Genomic DNA, 15,005 nt, shown 5'->3' with positions numbered 1-15,005 from the left:
ACGTGGGAACCTTTACAAACACAACCTTTACAAACACAACCTGCGGTTATGCGTGTATCTCATTGGCTAAAGCCTAGTCAGATGGTTGTGTGCGGCTACAAGGAAGCCTGACAAGTATTTTTGCCACAACAGAAGAAAGCGTGGCTCAGGTGCTGTTCATCTCTAGGGGTTACCTAGACTGAGAAGTCACATCACGGTTTAGCTGAGGGTGAAGAAGGAGGGATGGGAGTCACAAACGTGTGTAGTTACCTGTCATGTGGCCGTGACAAAATACGAGCCAAAGCAATTTAAGAAAGCGTTTATTCGGCTCACAGAGGCACTGTGGTGGGGGACGTGTGGTGGGAGGGGCACAGAGGATAACCTGTGGGGACTCAGTTCCTTTCTCCATGTGGGTTCTGAGGCTCTAACCCAGGTCTTCAGACTTAGCAGCATCTTCAACCTGTGAGCTCTCTTGCGGGTCTTCGGGTCCCTTTTACACAATGGTGCAATCTTAGTTTAGAACCCGTGGATCCCCCCATAGCCGTTACATAGTCTTTAGATAATCTGCTGAAGTCAGATGAATGTTGTGTGCATGGGCATTGCCACATTTATGGAGACAGGGTCGTACACCATAGCACAGGACGGCTTGGGTCTCCTGACAGTCCTGCTCCAGCCCCCAGAACAGTACAGGAGATTGGAAGTACATGACTGGGGATTCTGCGTATTGCCATACTGAATGCTTCCTGATGTGTGTGTGTGTGTGTGTGTGTGTGTGTGTGTGTGTGTGTGTGTGTGTGTGTGTGTGTTTAATTTGGTTTTGGTTTTGGTTTCTCAAGACAGGGCTTTTCTGTGTAGACCAGGCTGGCCTGGAACTCACAGAGACGCGCTTCTGCCTCTTTGTGCTGGACTTGAGGTGTGCACCACCACATCCAGCATATTTTGGTTCTTTTTTTCTTTTTCTTTTTCTTTTTTTTTCTCTTTTTCTTCTTTTTTTTTTCCATATTTTGGTTCTTGAAAATGAGTCTCTGTAGCCTAGGCTGGCCTCAAACTCAGGGATCCATCTGTCTTTGCCTCCTGAGTGCTGGGATTAAAGGCACACCTCACTATGCCTGTCCTGAATATTGTTTTTAAGGATTTATTTGTTTGTTTTAAGTATATGAATACACTGTCATATCTTCACACACACCAGAAGAGGGCATTTGATCCCATTACAGATGGTTGTGAGCCACCATGTGGTTGCTGGGAATTGAACTCAGGACCTCTGGAAGAGCAGTCGGGGCTCTTAACCACTGAGCCATCTCTCCAGCCCTGTCCTGAATATTTTTAGTCCACAATTACAGAGCCCACAAATTTGAGTTTTCCTCTAAGAAGAAAATGAAGGAGAACATGTGGAAAAGATTTAGTAGGTCATCCGTACTTCTGTCACTGAGCAAATGAAAGAACCAATAGAGTACTGGGTGGAATGTTGGGTCTATGGAGGATGTGGGGATGGCCCCTAGATGGCCAGGGTCAGTGGGAGAGAAGGACAGGCCTGGTAATGGAGCCCCTGACAAGAATCACCCAGTGAGGGGCTGGGGCGTGGTCGGGAATGGAACCCCTGCCTAGAATCCCCCAAATGGGTGTCTGGGGTTCTGGTTAGGGTTGGTGCGTTTTCCTAGCAGCCTGTCCAAGATCCAGGACTTCTTTAGTGGTAATAACTATTTTTGTGTATGTGTGTGCCTCACTATGTAGCCCTGGCTGCCTGGGATTCTCAGTGTAGACAAGGCTGCAATTCATGGAGATGAACCTACTTTTGCCCACTGAGAGCTAGGGTTAAAGGCCAGTAATACTAATGAGTAACATTTTAAAAATAAAGGGAGAGCTAGGTGTGGTGGTACACACATTTAATTTCAGCACTTAGGAGGCTGAATCAAGTGGATCTCTGGGACTTTGAGGCCAGCCTGGTCTACACAGAGAGTTCTACGACAACCAGACTCTTATAGTGAGACCCTATCTCAAAACAAACAAACAACTGAAACCAGGAAAGATGAGCTGGGGAACCAACGGTTAAATAATGGACAGATCTTGGTTCATCCCTGGACAGCAATGTGATGGACCACTGAGGAATGAGCCCTGGGTGGACAGGAGCTCCCACCAGTTCTTGTATTACCAGCCCCGTTCTTGCTTCTCCTGCAGTTCAGCAATGTGTTCTTCCTCATCTTTGGACCCCTCATGATGTTCCTTATGCACCCGTATGCCCAGAAGCGTTCCTGGGGTATCTATGGAGTGTCAGTCCTCTTCATGGTCATAGGTAGGTGAAGTGTGTGAAGCTGAGGAAGTGTTCTGGAAATGGCCCCTCCTCCTGACAGCCTCTACCTGCCTCTGCCTTCCCACAGGTCTGTTCTCCATGTATTTCCACATGACACTCAGCTTCGTGGGGCAGCTGCTGGATGAGATCTCCATCCTGTGGTTGCTGGCCAGTGGATACAGCGTGTGGTTGCCCCGTTGCTACTTCCCTAAGTTCATCAAGGGGAGCAGGTAGAGCAGGAACACTGCATGGCCAGGGTGGGCTCACACCTTCTGTGGACTCTGTGAGCAGCCACACTATGTGGTCAGGGTGGACTCACGTGCTCTGTGAACCCTGTGTCATCTCCCCTTCCCCTGATCATCAACTTGGGACCATTTGTGAGAGCTTTGAGTTCCTTCCCAACCCTATGCCACCCAAGAATCTTCCAAAGATCCTTCATAACTTACTTGGGTTTCCACACACCAGTCACCTGTGGGGAGGGGGATTAAAGGAACACATACCAAGGGTCCTCTGTACCCAAAGAACCCTCATAATCTTTACCCAGATACCTGTTCTCCATCTTCTGAATTCCCCATGCTTTTACAAACCCCTCCCCTTGCCTGACCCTACCAGGCCTCTTGAGTTCCCTGACCCCTTTTCATCCCTGTACCCCTCCTCAGGCTCTTTAATCCCACCCGGATACACCTGAGTTCTCTTAAATCCTGTCTTTCCTGAGCAGACAGACCCGAGGAAACCCAGAGGCTCCTCCTCAGCCCAGATGTACTCTCCAGGGTTCTTGGTTTGTCGAATTTATTTTGACTGCCCAAGGTGATCTCGCTGAGTCCTTCAGCACCTCTGGGCCACTCTCCCACCCTGTTTCACCCCCAGGTTCTACTTCAGCTGCCTGGTAATTATGACCACCATTATCAGCACCTTCTTGACGTTCGTGAAGCCCACAGTCAATGCCTATGCCCTCAACAGTATCGCCATACACATCCTCTACATTGTACGCAAAGAGTACAAGAAGTGAGTGCTAGGTGATGGAGGTGTGGTCAGGGTGGAGCCCCGCCTAGAATCCACCAGTGAGGGGTTGGGGCGTGGTCAGGGTGGAGCCCCGCCTAGAATCCTCAACTGGGCTGGGTGTTCAAGTGTAAAGCCCCTGCTTAATATGTTCTAGGCTGTGGGTTCTATTCCCAGCATCACAGAAAGCAATTGTTAATGTTTTCTAGGAAGTGAGTGGTGGTTGCAGTTCCCTAAGAGTTTCCTTCCGTTTCCCTTTTCAGCAGTTTTGTGTGCTTTCTAACTCCAGTCTCCTGGAGGGGACACTCATTCCCCATATTGACCTGTGAACAGGAAGGGCAAGGCTTCTGAGAAGTCTGTCAACCTGCAAACATTGTCTTAAAACATATACTGTAATGGTGCTGGTGGTACATGCCTTTAATCCCAGTTCTTGGGAGACAGAGGCAGGCAGATCTCTATGCATTCGAGGCCAGCCTGGTCTACAGAGCGAGTTCCAGGACTGCTAGGGCTACACAGAGAAACCCTGTCTTGAAAAACCAAACACACTTTTTTTTTTTTTTTTGGTTCTTTTTTTTCGGAGCTGGGGACTGAACCCAGGGCCTTGCACTTCCTAGGCAAGTGCTCTACCACTGAGCTAAATCCCCAACCCCCCAAACACACATTTATTTTATATTAATTTATTTTTACTTATGTGCATCACAGCATCTGTATACCACAATGTGGGTCCTGCCCATCCAACTGGGGTTGTCAGGTTAGCCGCAAACACCTTTACCTACTGAGCCATCTTGCAGCTCAGAGCATGTCATTTTCATTTATTTTTTAGTATCTTCAGGTCAAGCTGACTAAAATCCACAGGCTAAGCGTATAGTAGGTGGAGCCATGTATCATAGGTTGAGCCAACTGAAACCCACAGGTCAAGCTATACAAACTAGAAAGCACAGCTCACAAACCGTAAACTATCAGTCAATCCAACCAGAAGCCAAAGGTCGAGCCAATGAAACTATAAGAAACTGTAAACCGGAAACCATTAACAAAACCAACCAGAAACTATAAAGACAACTGGAAATCACAGGTCCAGCAAACCAGAAACCATGAGTCAGAGTGGCTGGGAAGTAGAGGCCAAGCCAATCAGAAGCATTGGTCACGTCAAACGGAGACTGTAGAGCAGCACAAGTGGAGATCACCAGTGAAGCCGACTGGAAGCCATTGCCCAAAGTGACATAGACATCATTAGTCAGTTGGAAGCCACTAGTCAGAGAGAATCCAGTGACACAGGACAGCTTTCTCATTCACCTCTGGAACATTCTCCGGGGGACCTGGATTTGATTCTGCTGACAGGAACCTACATCATGGTCTTGAGTCATTTCAAAAAATGCACTGACCTATTGCACTCCCGAGTGCACGAGTCCATGTGCACTTGCGCGTGCTCGCACACACACGCCAATATACACACCCCCACATAGCCTACCCCTTACTCCCCCTTTTTGAGTATTAACTATTAGCACAGACTAAGCACCAGTTTTAGCTTTCTGCTACTGTATCATAGCTGAGACAGCATGAAGAGTTAAGACTTGTCCCACAGGACCTCACAGGACATAGACCTATACAGTCCTAGGTGTTTGTGAGGCTGAACAAGAGGATTAATTAGTTCAGTCTAGGAGTTTAAAGTAAGCTTGAAACATACAGGCAGATATAGTGTGTGTGTGTGTGTGTGTGTGTGTGTGTGTGTGTGTGTGAGAGAGAGAGAGAGAGAGAGTGACAGAGACAGAGAGACAGAGACAGAGAGAGACAGAGACAGAGAGAGAGAGAGAGACAGAGAGAGAGAGACAGAGAGACAGAGACAGAGACAGAGAGAGAGACAGAGACAGAGAGAGACAGAGAGAGAGAGACAGAGAGACAGACAGACAGAGACAGAGAGAATGAAAAAGACAGAGACAGCAAGAATTATTCTAGTTTTTTCTTCCTATTTTTTTTTCAATTTTCAAACAGGACTTCACTGTGTAGCTCAGGTTGGCCTACAACATCCCAGTGCCCCCTCGTCCCTCAGCCTCCCAGGTTCTGAGACGATGACTGTGTCCCTGCACACCTGGCTTGGGCTAATTGCTGCTGTCTCTGTGTTGTTTCGGCTCCTGGTTTTGCAGAGGTTTGCAGGCTGCTTGCCTGGCTCTATTGACTTGGGTTGGAGTTCCCATAATCCTCTTCAAGAACACATTTTAAGTGAACAGAAAAATCTCTTGTAGGCCCCAACTCTGAAAGGGTCCATTACCTCCCTACAGAGTGGAGGTAAAGACAGATCTTTTAACACAAGAGCCACTGGGAGACACCCCAGAGCCAGCTTTCACAAACAGCAGCTCCCTTGAAAACACCACTCGTTCCTCTCCCGACGTATAAGACACAGCTCCTGGATAGAAGAGTTTCCCATCAGCCACTTAGTTCACTGCCTTCTGTGTTAGTGCAGATGCATCCATCAAACATCTACATCTATTATCCACCCATCCACCTGTCCATCTGTCTATCCGTCTGTTCATCTGCCCACCCCCACCCATGCATCCCTCCCATCCCCCTATGCCCCCCAACCCAGGCCCTCCCTTTGTCCCCAGGACTAGCAACAGGGATCTTCGGCATCTGATTGCTGTCTCTGTGATCTTGTGGGCCGCCGCCCTGACCAGCTGGGTCAGCGACCGTGTGCTCTGCAGTTTCTGGCAGCGGATTCAGTTCTTCTACCTGCATAGCATTTGGTAAAACACTCTCTTGGATCCCAAGACCCCAAGTCAGAGTTCAGATGTCAGCGTTGAGGAGTGTCTGGGGTGCAAGAACAGAAGGGGGACAAGATCCAGACACTGGGATGTAGAGGTGATGGGGAGAGGTTACAACTGGCTGCCTGGACCCAAAGATACCACGTAGCATCCATGAGAATCTCAGAAGACTGGGTAGGGCTGGGTGACTTCCTGATTTTTTACCCCGCCCTCTCTTAACCACAGGCATGTCCTCATAAGCATCACTTTCCCTTATGGTATTGTGACCATGGCCCTGGTGGACGCCAAGTACGAGATGCCAGATAAAACCCTCAAAGTCCACTACTGGCCTCGGGACAGCTGGCTCATTGGGCTGCCCTATGTGGAGATCCAGGAGAATGACAAGAACTGCTGAGCTCTGCGAAAGTCTCTGCTCACCGTCCGACCAGCCACCCAGTCTCCTGTGTTCTGAGGAACAGAGCAGGGCCAGGCTTTCAGTGGGCACACTTGGGAGCCCCACACCCACGCTCCTCGCCCCGTTTGGTTGGCCCAGGATAGACTTACTTGTGGCTCAGGGTACTTGTGGTGACTGAGGGGCAGGGGCTGCCTGGTGCGTGGAATGTCTGGCCTACTTCTGCTTATGAGACCACGGCTCCTCCATGGCCACTGATGTGGTGGGTGTACGGGTGTGGCTGATACGGCACCTGCTTGAAGCGTAATCTTGTTTTCTGGAAGCTTGCACATCTGGGACTGTTTATGAGTGTCATAGCTTCAACTGGGTCCTGCCTGTATTCTGGGAAAGTGGTTAGTATCCAGATAGCGTTCTAGGCCCCACCATATAGAGATAGGCATGTGTATGGACACCTCTTTGAACCACCACATGCACTCAGGGCCTGGTGTTGAACGTGAGAGCCACGAGTGAGGAAAATAGAGGGCTAACCTGAGCGACAACATGGGACAGGGTGTGTCAGAGGGGAGCATGGTGGCCATTCTAATCACTTCGAGGGAAGGCTAGTGGGAAAAGGGTTTGCATGATGGCTAAGGACACAGAATTAGACGTGCCAAAGCTTGACTTTCTGCTCCACAGTATGCAACTTGCAAAGTCCTGAGGGGTGTGATGTTTCAAATGCTGTTTGTAAATAAAATTTCATTCCCTCCTGGGATTTCTGTTGATTAAAACTAAATCATGTGTGTTGGGTATTTGGGATTGCCTTGAAAATATTCATCCACCCACCTATCAACCATTCACCTATTCACCATTTTAACAATCCATATATCAACCCACCCATCCACTCATCCTCCAGCCCGAACATCCATCCATCCATCCATCCAGCCAGCCATCCATCCACCCAGCCACCCAGCCATCCATCCACCCATTCATCCATCCATCTGTCCATCCACCTTCTTTCCCTCTCTTTCCCTTCCTCTTTCCATCTACCTCCCTTCCTACATCCATTTATCTACCTCTCCCTTAATCCACCTACACAAATTAAAGTTGCAAGTATGGGTTGCTCTGATGGCTCTGATGGCTCTGATGGCTCTGATGGCTCTGATGGCTTGAAGCCCAGTACGATGACCTGAGATTCGATCCCTGAAATTTGCATGAAAAGGGAATAGAAGGCGAGAACCAACTCCTACAAGTTGCCTTCTGACCTTCACACAGATGGAGTAGCACACACAGTGTGCAGGTGCGCAGACAAAAGTTTTAAGATGTAAAAAACAAATATAAATAAGGGGCTGGAGAGATGGCTCAGTGGTTAAGAGCACTGACTGCTTCTCCAGAGGTCCTGAGTTCAAATCCCAGCAACAACATGGTGGCTCACAACCATCTGTAATGAGATCTGATGCCCTCTTCTGGTGTGTCTGAAGACCGTGTACTCATATATAATAAATAAATAAATCTTTAAAATATACAAATAAGGAACTATTAAGAGCAATGGCTGCTCTCAGAGCCGACCCAGGTTTGAATCCCAGAACCCATGTGGCCATTCATAGCCATCTGTAACTCCAGTCCCAGGGGATCCAACCTCCTCTCCTGGCCTCTGGTGGTACCACACAGACATAGTTCTCAGACACACCTTCAGGCAAATGTTCACATAAATAAAATAAATGACCCACAAATGAACTATCCTGCTTTTTTCCAGTTCACTCTTCCCTATACGACGCCACCCTCTTTGTCAGACAGCAGACATACAGAGCTCTCAACCCACTCTCTGGCAGAGGTGATGGATGCTAACTGCACAGGCACTCAGAGACACTGATACATGGTCAAAGAAGACAGTGTTGGAAGGGCTGACTACAGGGTCCCGCTAGAGGCTTCCCGTGCAGGTGGCAAGATGGGTGTGCCCTTCTTGGAAACAGCGAGCCCTCTAGTTCCTTGGCTGCAGGGGACAACAAGAGAAGAGAGACAGGCTAGCCATCGCTGCCTGGAGTGGGATCTGGAGCAACAGGGAAGGAGGACGTGAGGCAGTGGGTGCCTCTATCCCAAGTTTAAAGACAGGGCATTTTGTTTAACCCGGGCTGTCCCAGACCTCTCAACCTTCTGGCCTCAGCCTCCTGGGTACTGAGGTGATAGCTTGCTTAACCATGCCTGACCACTCACATGTGGGTGGCGTTCTGCATCTGGGGGTGATTGCGACATGAGTCACAAATTCGAGTCTGGACATATCACCTACCCCTGCCACGCAGCACTTGAAATGCACAAGAATACTTTCCTGTCGCAGATAAGGCTCAGAGGAGGCGAATGATTTACCGAGAACACAGAGCCTGGGCTCTATCTTTCCTGAGAGCTCTTTGGACTCCCTTGAGGGCAGTGGAGCCTGGGCCTCCTTCTAGGTCCTTCTATTTTCAAACCTAAATACTCTTCGGATGCGTCCCCTGGGTGGATTCCAGTCTTGAGAAATGGAGGTGGTCCTGTAAACCTATGATATTTTTGTTTTTGAGACAGCATCTCTCTGTATAGCCCTGGCTGCCCTGGAACTCTCTCTGTAAAGTAGGCTGGCCTCAAACTCACAGAGATCCACCTGCCTTAGCTTCCCGAGTGCTAGGATTAAAGGAGTGTGCCACCACTGCCAGGCTTAACCTGTAATATTATCAGCAGACTTGGGCTTGAGGGAAAGATGTCCTTGTTTGATCCCCCTAAAGTTAAGAATCTCACTCAAAGAGCTTCTGAGGCAGGGAGATAAGAGGAATGTCCGTATCGATGGTTCCATGTGTCTTTTCCCTACGTAGAATGTTCCTCTGCTATGAAATCAAAGATTATCCTAGCACTCAGGAGACTGAGTTAGGATAGTCAGGAGTTCAAGGTCATCCTCAAGTTCATAGCCAGCTTGGGCTACATGAGCCTGTCTCAAAAAAAAAAAAAAAAAAAAAAAAAAAAAAAGAAAGAAAGAAAGAAAGAAAGATAGAAAAATAGAAATCTCACCATGAAGCCATACATGCTTGCACAGGTGTGACCTGGGAGGCTGAGGCAATAGCCTAGACTGGCCCAGAACTCACTGTGTAGACCAGGCTGGCCTCAGAATTACAGCAACCCTGTCTTAACCTCTAGGGTGCTAGACGAATAGTCATGATTCACTGTACATGCATTTAAATATTTTTTTTTTTTTTTTTTTTTTTTTTTTTTTGCAAAGCCAAGTATGGCTCCCATGCAAAGGAATGTCCCCAGGCTTTGCATCAGGGTTAATCTGGGCCAGGTCTCTCATAGTGGGCCACTGGGCTCTACTCTGGCCTGCTCACATTTTCTCAGCATCAAAGGGCCCTGTGAACATTTGTGATAGTCAGAAAACTGAGAGACACAAGAACACACTGGATGCCAGAAAGAAGGGGCTAAAAAATTCTCCTGAAGGAGCATCTACAAAAATTAAAGGTAATAAATGGGGAGTCAGACTTCCGGGTGCAACCCAAGCAACCAGTAGAGGGCAGTAGCGGCAGGCACGAGGCGGGGGTCAGCACACCCTGCAGGTTAGTGTCCCAGGGTGGACTCCGACCAGAGCAGAGCCTTTGCATACGACTTCACTATTGGGAAATCGTGGGTCATGTGACCAGAAGATGTCAGAGAGATCTGACAGGATCAGTTACAGGTGCGCCAAACCCTCGAACTGCCGTTTGCTCTTCTGTCTCTTCATCTCTCCCTATCTCTCCCTCCGCTCCCCTTTTCTTTCTTTCCTTCTTTCTATTTGAAACAGGGTTTCAGGCTGACCCTAAACTCTCCATGCAGCTGAGGACGACCTCGGACTCCTGATCTAGATGGCTCGAATCTTAGTTTTAATATAGGAGGTCTGTTTTCCTGGGCCTGGAATGGTGAGGGGCTCCTTTTATCCAAGCATGCAGGTTACTCACACACATACAACACACCACAGAACAACAGGCCAGGCAGTGGTGACGAACCCCTTCGCACTCAGCACTCAGGAGGCAGAGGCAAGCAGAGCTCTGTGGGCTTCAGTACAGCCTGGCTACACAGAGAAACCCTATCTCATGAAAAAGAGTGATTTATTTCTTTATCTCTTTTTGGTTTGTTTTTGATTTTTCAAGAACAGATTTCATTGTGTAGCCCTGGCTGTCTTGAAGCTTGCTCTGCAGAACAGGTTCCTTCTGCTTCCTGAGTGCTAGGGTTAAAGGTGTGGGCCAACATGCCTCCTTCATTCATCAGGGTGTGCGTGTGCGTGTGTGTGCGTGTGTATGTGTGTCTGTGTATGGTGTGTGTGTGTGTGTGCGTGTGTATGTGTGTCTGTGTATGGTGTGTGTGTGTGTGGTGTGTATGTATGTGTGTGTACGAGTGTCTGTGTGTGTGACTGTGTATGTGTGTGTGTGTGTGTGTGTATGTATGTGTGTGTGTGTGCGTGTGTGTGTGTGTGTGTGTGTGTCTGTGTGTCTGTGTGTGTCTGTGTGTCTGTGTGTGCTGTGTGTATGTGTGTGTGTCTGTGTGTCTGTGTGTGCTGTGTGTGTGTGTGTGTGTGTCTGTGTGTCTGTGTGTGCTGTGTGTGTGTGTCTGTGTGTGTGTGTCTGTGTGTGTGTGTGTGTGTGTCTGTGTATGTGTGTGTGTGTGTGTGTGTGTGTGTGTGTGTGTGTGTGTGTCTGTGTGTATGTGTGTGTCTATGTGTGTGTGTGTGTCTGTGTATGGTGTGTGTGTGTGTCTGTGTGTGTGTGTTGTGTGTGTCTGTGTGTGTGTGTGTGTGTGTGTGTGTGTGTGTATGTGTGTGTGTGTGTGTGTGTGTGTGTGTGTGTGTGTGTGTGTGTGTGTGTGTGTGTGTGTGTGTGTGTGTGTGTGTGTGTGTGTGTGTGTGTGTGTGCGTGTGTGTGGTGTGTGGTGTGTGTGTCTGTGTGTGTGTGGTGTGTGTGTGTGGTGTGTGTATGTTTGGTGTGTGTGTGTGTGTGTGTGTGTGTGTGTGTGTGTGTGTACCCCACATGCATGTGAGTGTCTGTGGAAGCCAGGGAATGTTTTAGATCCTGTGGAGGTTTTGACTTAGAATGGTCCCAACAGGTTCATTAGCTTGAATTCTTGGTCCCCAGTTGGACTATTTGGGAAGGATTAGGAGGTCTGGTCTTGTTGAAAGAGATGTGTTGTGATGAGAATTTTGTTTTCTTTAAAAACATAGAAATATGAGTGCATTCATTTTAACAGTAAAAAACTGTTAAAATGTTACTCTTATTTTAGCACACCTGAATTAAGTGTGGGATGATGAAACAAATACAACAGAATAGATACAGCAGCTCAAGGAGTCAGGCTTTGAAGCCATGCTGTAGAGAGGAGACTGGGAGGAAGCCTGGTTTAACAGAAGCGTTGGACACTGATCACTGCATATGCAAATCCAGTATTCTCCAAAGGATTTGGCAAAGTTATTTTCCTTTCCAGTCTTTTAATGTAGACAGACTTGCTTCAATACGGCTGATTTTAAAAGCACTGAAAATTTAGTACAAACTGTGGAATTTAACTCAGCAGAGAGATAAAGGTGCAACAGCAAGGCTGGAATCCTCATCCTGCGAAAAGAAAGAGGAGGGACTGCAAAGTGGGGCTTGTGGGAAACCTTAGCTTCTACTCACTACTTAATTCACAAAGTAAGAGGCCTTTACAGATAGCCCACACCATTAATTTTCTACTATGTAATAGGATTATAAGGCCGCAAAATTCCTTTGGGGAAAACCCTTTGATGATTTTAATATTGGCTAGTCATTCTTTTGAAGTGTAAAGTGTCAACTGGATTACAATTACAGAGCATTTTTAAATACACCATTGCTGCTATATTAAAATTATTTATACTATTTATATCTAATATTGGAAGAAATTTACTATTAATGTGACAATAGGCATCAGTCTGGCGTGCTGGCTAATCAATCCCATAGGTATAACTATAGGTCATGTTGACTCTATTCTGTCTCACTAAACCAGGTACATCGCATTTACAGAACAAATAAACACACGGTGCAGACACCCAAGGGTCATGCTAGATCTTCAATTAGCTGTCACAGCTCAGACATGATCCTCACTGTGTGAACAGAAGTCAGATCCAAATCTTCATCAAAGGGTGACAGTGGAAGTCGTCGGACGGCTTCCAATGTAGATTCCCAAGCCAATGGCCAGCAGATGAGACAGTAACAGAGACGGAAGGAAAACCTTCAGAAAGTTTCCTGAGAAAATGCCCTCTTTCCTCATAACGCTTGTTTCTCATGCTGAGAGCAGCCGCGCACTTTGGGCGTTTAAAAAGGAACTGCTTAGGGGGTTATTTTCTGGCTGACTTGACCAATCCCATATCCAATCTGAGTTTTTCTTCAAGATACTTTCAACTTCTCTTCTTCTCCCAATATAATCTTCCTCAGACAGAGTGCTGGATTTTTTTCGTTTTGTTTTTTGTCTTTTGTTTTCCAAAACTGTGGGTGTCTGTTTCAGCTCTGTTGGTATCTTATGGTGTCTGAGAGCAAGATGGGCTGTCACAGGGAGAACTCTTGGAACTACTTTGTCCAGATTCATGCTGCACATCCAACAGGATTTTTTTCCCCTGTCACCATTATAAATAGATATGGAGTCTGGAACGCTGTTCCCACTCCCATTGCTGAAACACAGTTCTACCAGGAGCCCTGCAGGCTCTCCTCTCTGCTCTGCAGCATGGTAGCTTGGCAAAGGAGCCCAAGTCCAGCTGCGACAGGCCTGGGAGGTGGTCACTGAGGCTACTTTAGATTGTCCACAGAAGCTGACATGGTTTGCCTCATGCTCTAGCAAGGGCATGATTTTGCCAGCCTCAGATTTTTTTTTTTTGGGACTGTGTGACATTTAGAATTCTGGGGGCTTTTCAGAGAATATATATGTAAATGCTAGAGCCCTGATGGGAGACTGGTTGACCAGTTGGTGGTTGGCTGTAGTTCGTTAAGTAGTAAAAGAAACAAAACAACAAGAAGAAATTAGATATCCTGACAATAAAGATCAACTTGCCTCAAGGAACTTGACTCCCCTAATCAACAGGAAGTCATCTGTAGATATGTCACCTCTTTCCCCCCCTCTATCCTCTTTTTTCCCCTAACTAGTGTTAGGGGGTTGAAAGGGTGGAAGAAGAGGGGAGGTGAAGGATGTGGACTGTACCACAAGAGGAAGTGCCATGGTATGGTAGAACATATTCAGACCTCAGACATCTCAAAACTTGGAACCTGCAAGAGTAGAACCAGCTTCCTGCCTGTTTCTGTGCCTGCCTCAAAGCATGTAACTGCATGGTCCCCAGTTAGGTAGTCACAGGCAACCAGCCAGGCAACCCAGCGCCTGGACTGTCTCCCCATACTAAGGAGGCATCTCAGTACCTGGGTTTTCAGACAATGACATTTTCCCTGCCCGATGTTCCCATACTCTTCCCCCAAACTACATAACCCTTGGTTCACTCTGGTTCAAATGTATGTGTTCAAACCCACCCCTGAATAAAGAAATTCAAACAAGATAAGATTGTTTCTGAGAGCTGCTTCATTAAAGATCTTTGGAGAAGACCACAACTGATGCCTCTCCCACTTCCCGGGGGAGGGGAAGGTCCCAACAGAAAGGGATCCTGAAGTGGAAACTTAAGATTTCTTTGGAAAGTCAGTTATGTTGGACGGTGTTTGGCTGGGGCAGACAAGTGAAGGAATGTTTCGCTGAAGCAGACAGAGGTGAAAGGAGACTTAGCCAAAGCAAATGCATGAAAGGACACATGGTGTTAAGAAGGAATATACTTATAGCCCAGCAGACGGTAGATGATGCTGGGTGGTATTGGGACGCCTTGCTGTTCCTTAAAGGTTATCGTTTGTCATGACAAACGATAGGAAGGAATGCACTGAGAAACTTCTGGTGGTGTTCTGGTGGCTTCTTGCTGCTTCCCCTCAGACTCAGGCCCATTGGCAGAGTGATGTCAGCTGATATAGACTCACGTGGAGTTTTGCTAAGACAGACAGCCTCATGTGGTTGGTGTTTTGCTGAGGCAAGACCCAGGGAGGATGTGTGATGTTTGGAGGGATATGAACAGGACCCAATGGACAGCGATGGCAAGCTTACACAGCTGACTGGACAATGCTGCCTTGGTCTCATCTCTTCATCTCTGCTGATCTTCACTTCTATGGAGAGAGGCACAGCAAAGAACTTCTCCTGGCGTCCCTGCAGGTTCTGGTCACTCCTGCTGACCTGTGATGATTCGGCAGAGGTCTGGCTGTCTCTGCTAGGCCATGCCACTGCTGCTGATTCGTGTTTGCTATCCTGACTCAGCTGAACTTGGCTGCTGGTGTATAGCCTAACAATACAGATCGGATTTGTTCTAAAAAACTATTTCTAGGAGTTGGGGATTTAGCTCAGTGGTAGAGGCCCTGGGTTCGGTCCCCAACTCCGAAAAAAAAGAAAAGAAAAAGAAAAAAAAAACTATTTCTAAACAGGACAAGTCCACCTACTGCATATCCTAATAAGCTTTCTTTTTCATTATCTCTGGTGAGTGGGGGGCTAGAAAGGAAGTTAAAGAATTTAAGAACCCTTTTAAAAGTAGGATTTAAATACTTAAGCCTAC

The 15,005-nt window shown here is 47.4% G+C and overlaps 1 protein-coding gene and 1 pseudogene across 2 annotated transcripts in view; one reads left to right on the top strand and one right to left on the bottom strand.

Annotated features, from left to right (window-relative positions):
- The window catches only part of Acer1 (alkaline ceramidase 1), a 29,018-nt gene extending 22,537 nt beyond the window's left edge, over positions 1 to 6,481 (top strand). Inside the window, exons 2-6 of one of the 2 annotated variants that reach the window (XM_032900790.1) lie at positions 2,155 to 2,269; positions 2,355 to 2,496; positions 3,134 to 3,271; positions 5,866 to 6,003; positions 6,247 to 6,481. In XM_032900790.1, the coding sequence (XP_032756681.1) occupies positions 2,155 to 2,269; positions 2,355 to 2,496; positions 3,134 to 3,271; positions 5,866 to 6,003; positions 6,247 to 6,415 (702 nt within the window). In that variant the 3' untranslated portion in view covers positions 6,416 to 6,481. The remainder of the gene's footprint in view (positions 1 to 2,154; positions 2,270 to 2,354; positions 2,497 to 3,133; positions 3,272 to 5,865; positions 6,004 to 6,246) is intronic. The other variant, XM_032900791.1, reaches the window with a different exon arrangement.
- Positions 6,482 to 12,517: 6,036 nt separating this feature from the next.
- LOC116898416 lies at positions 12,518 to 13,104 on the bottom strand (annotated as a pseudogene).
- Positions 13,105 to 15,005: the final 1,901 nt, after the last annotated feature.

Source organism: Rattus rattus, chromosome 4 (assembly GCF_011064425.1).
Source record: "Rattus rattus isolate New Zealand chromosome 4, Rrattus_CSIRO_v1, whole genome shotgun sequence".
Lineage (NCBI taxonomy): Eukaryota > Metazoa > Chordata > Mammalia > Rodentia > Muridae > Rattus > Rattus rattus.
This window is presented reverse-complemented; position numbering and strand designations above follow the sequence as displayed.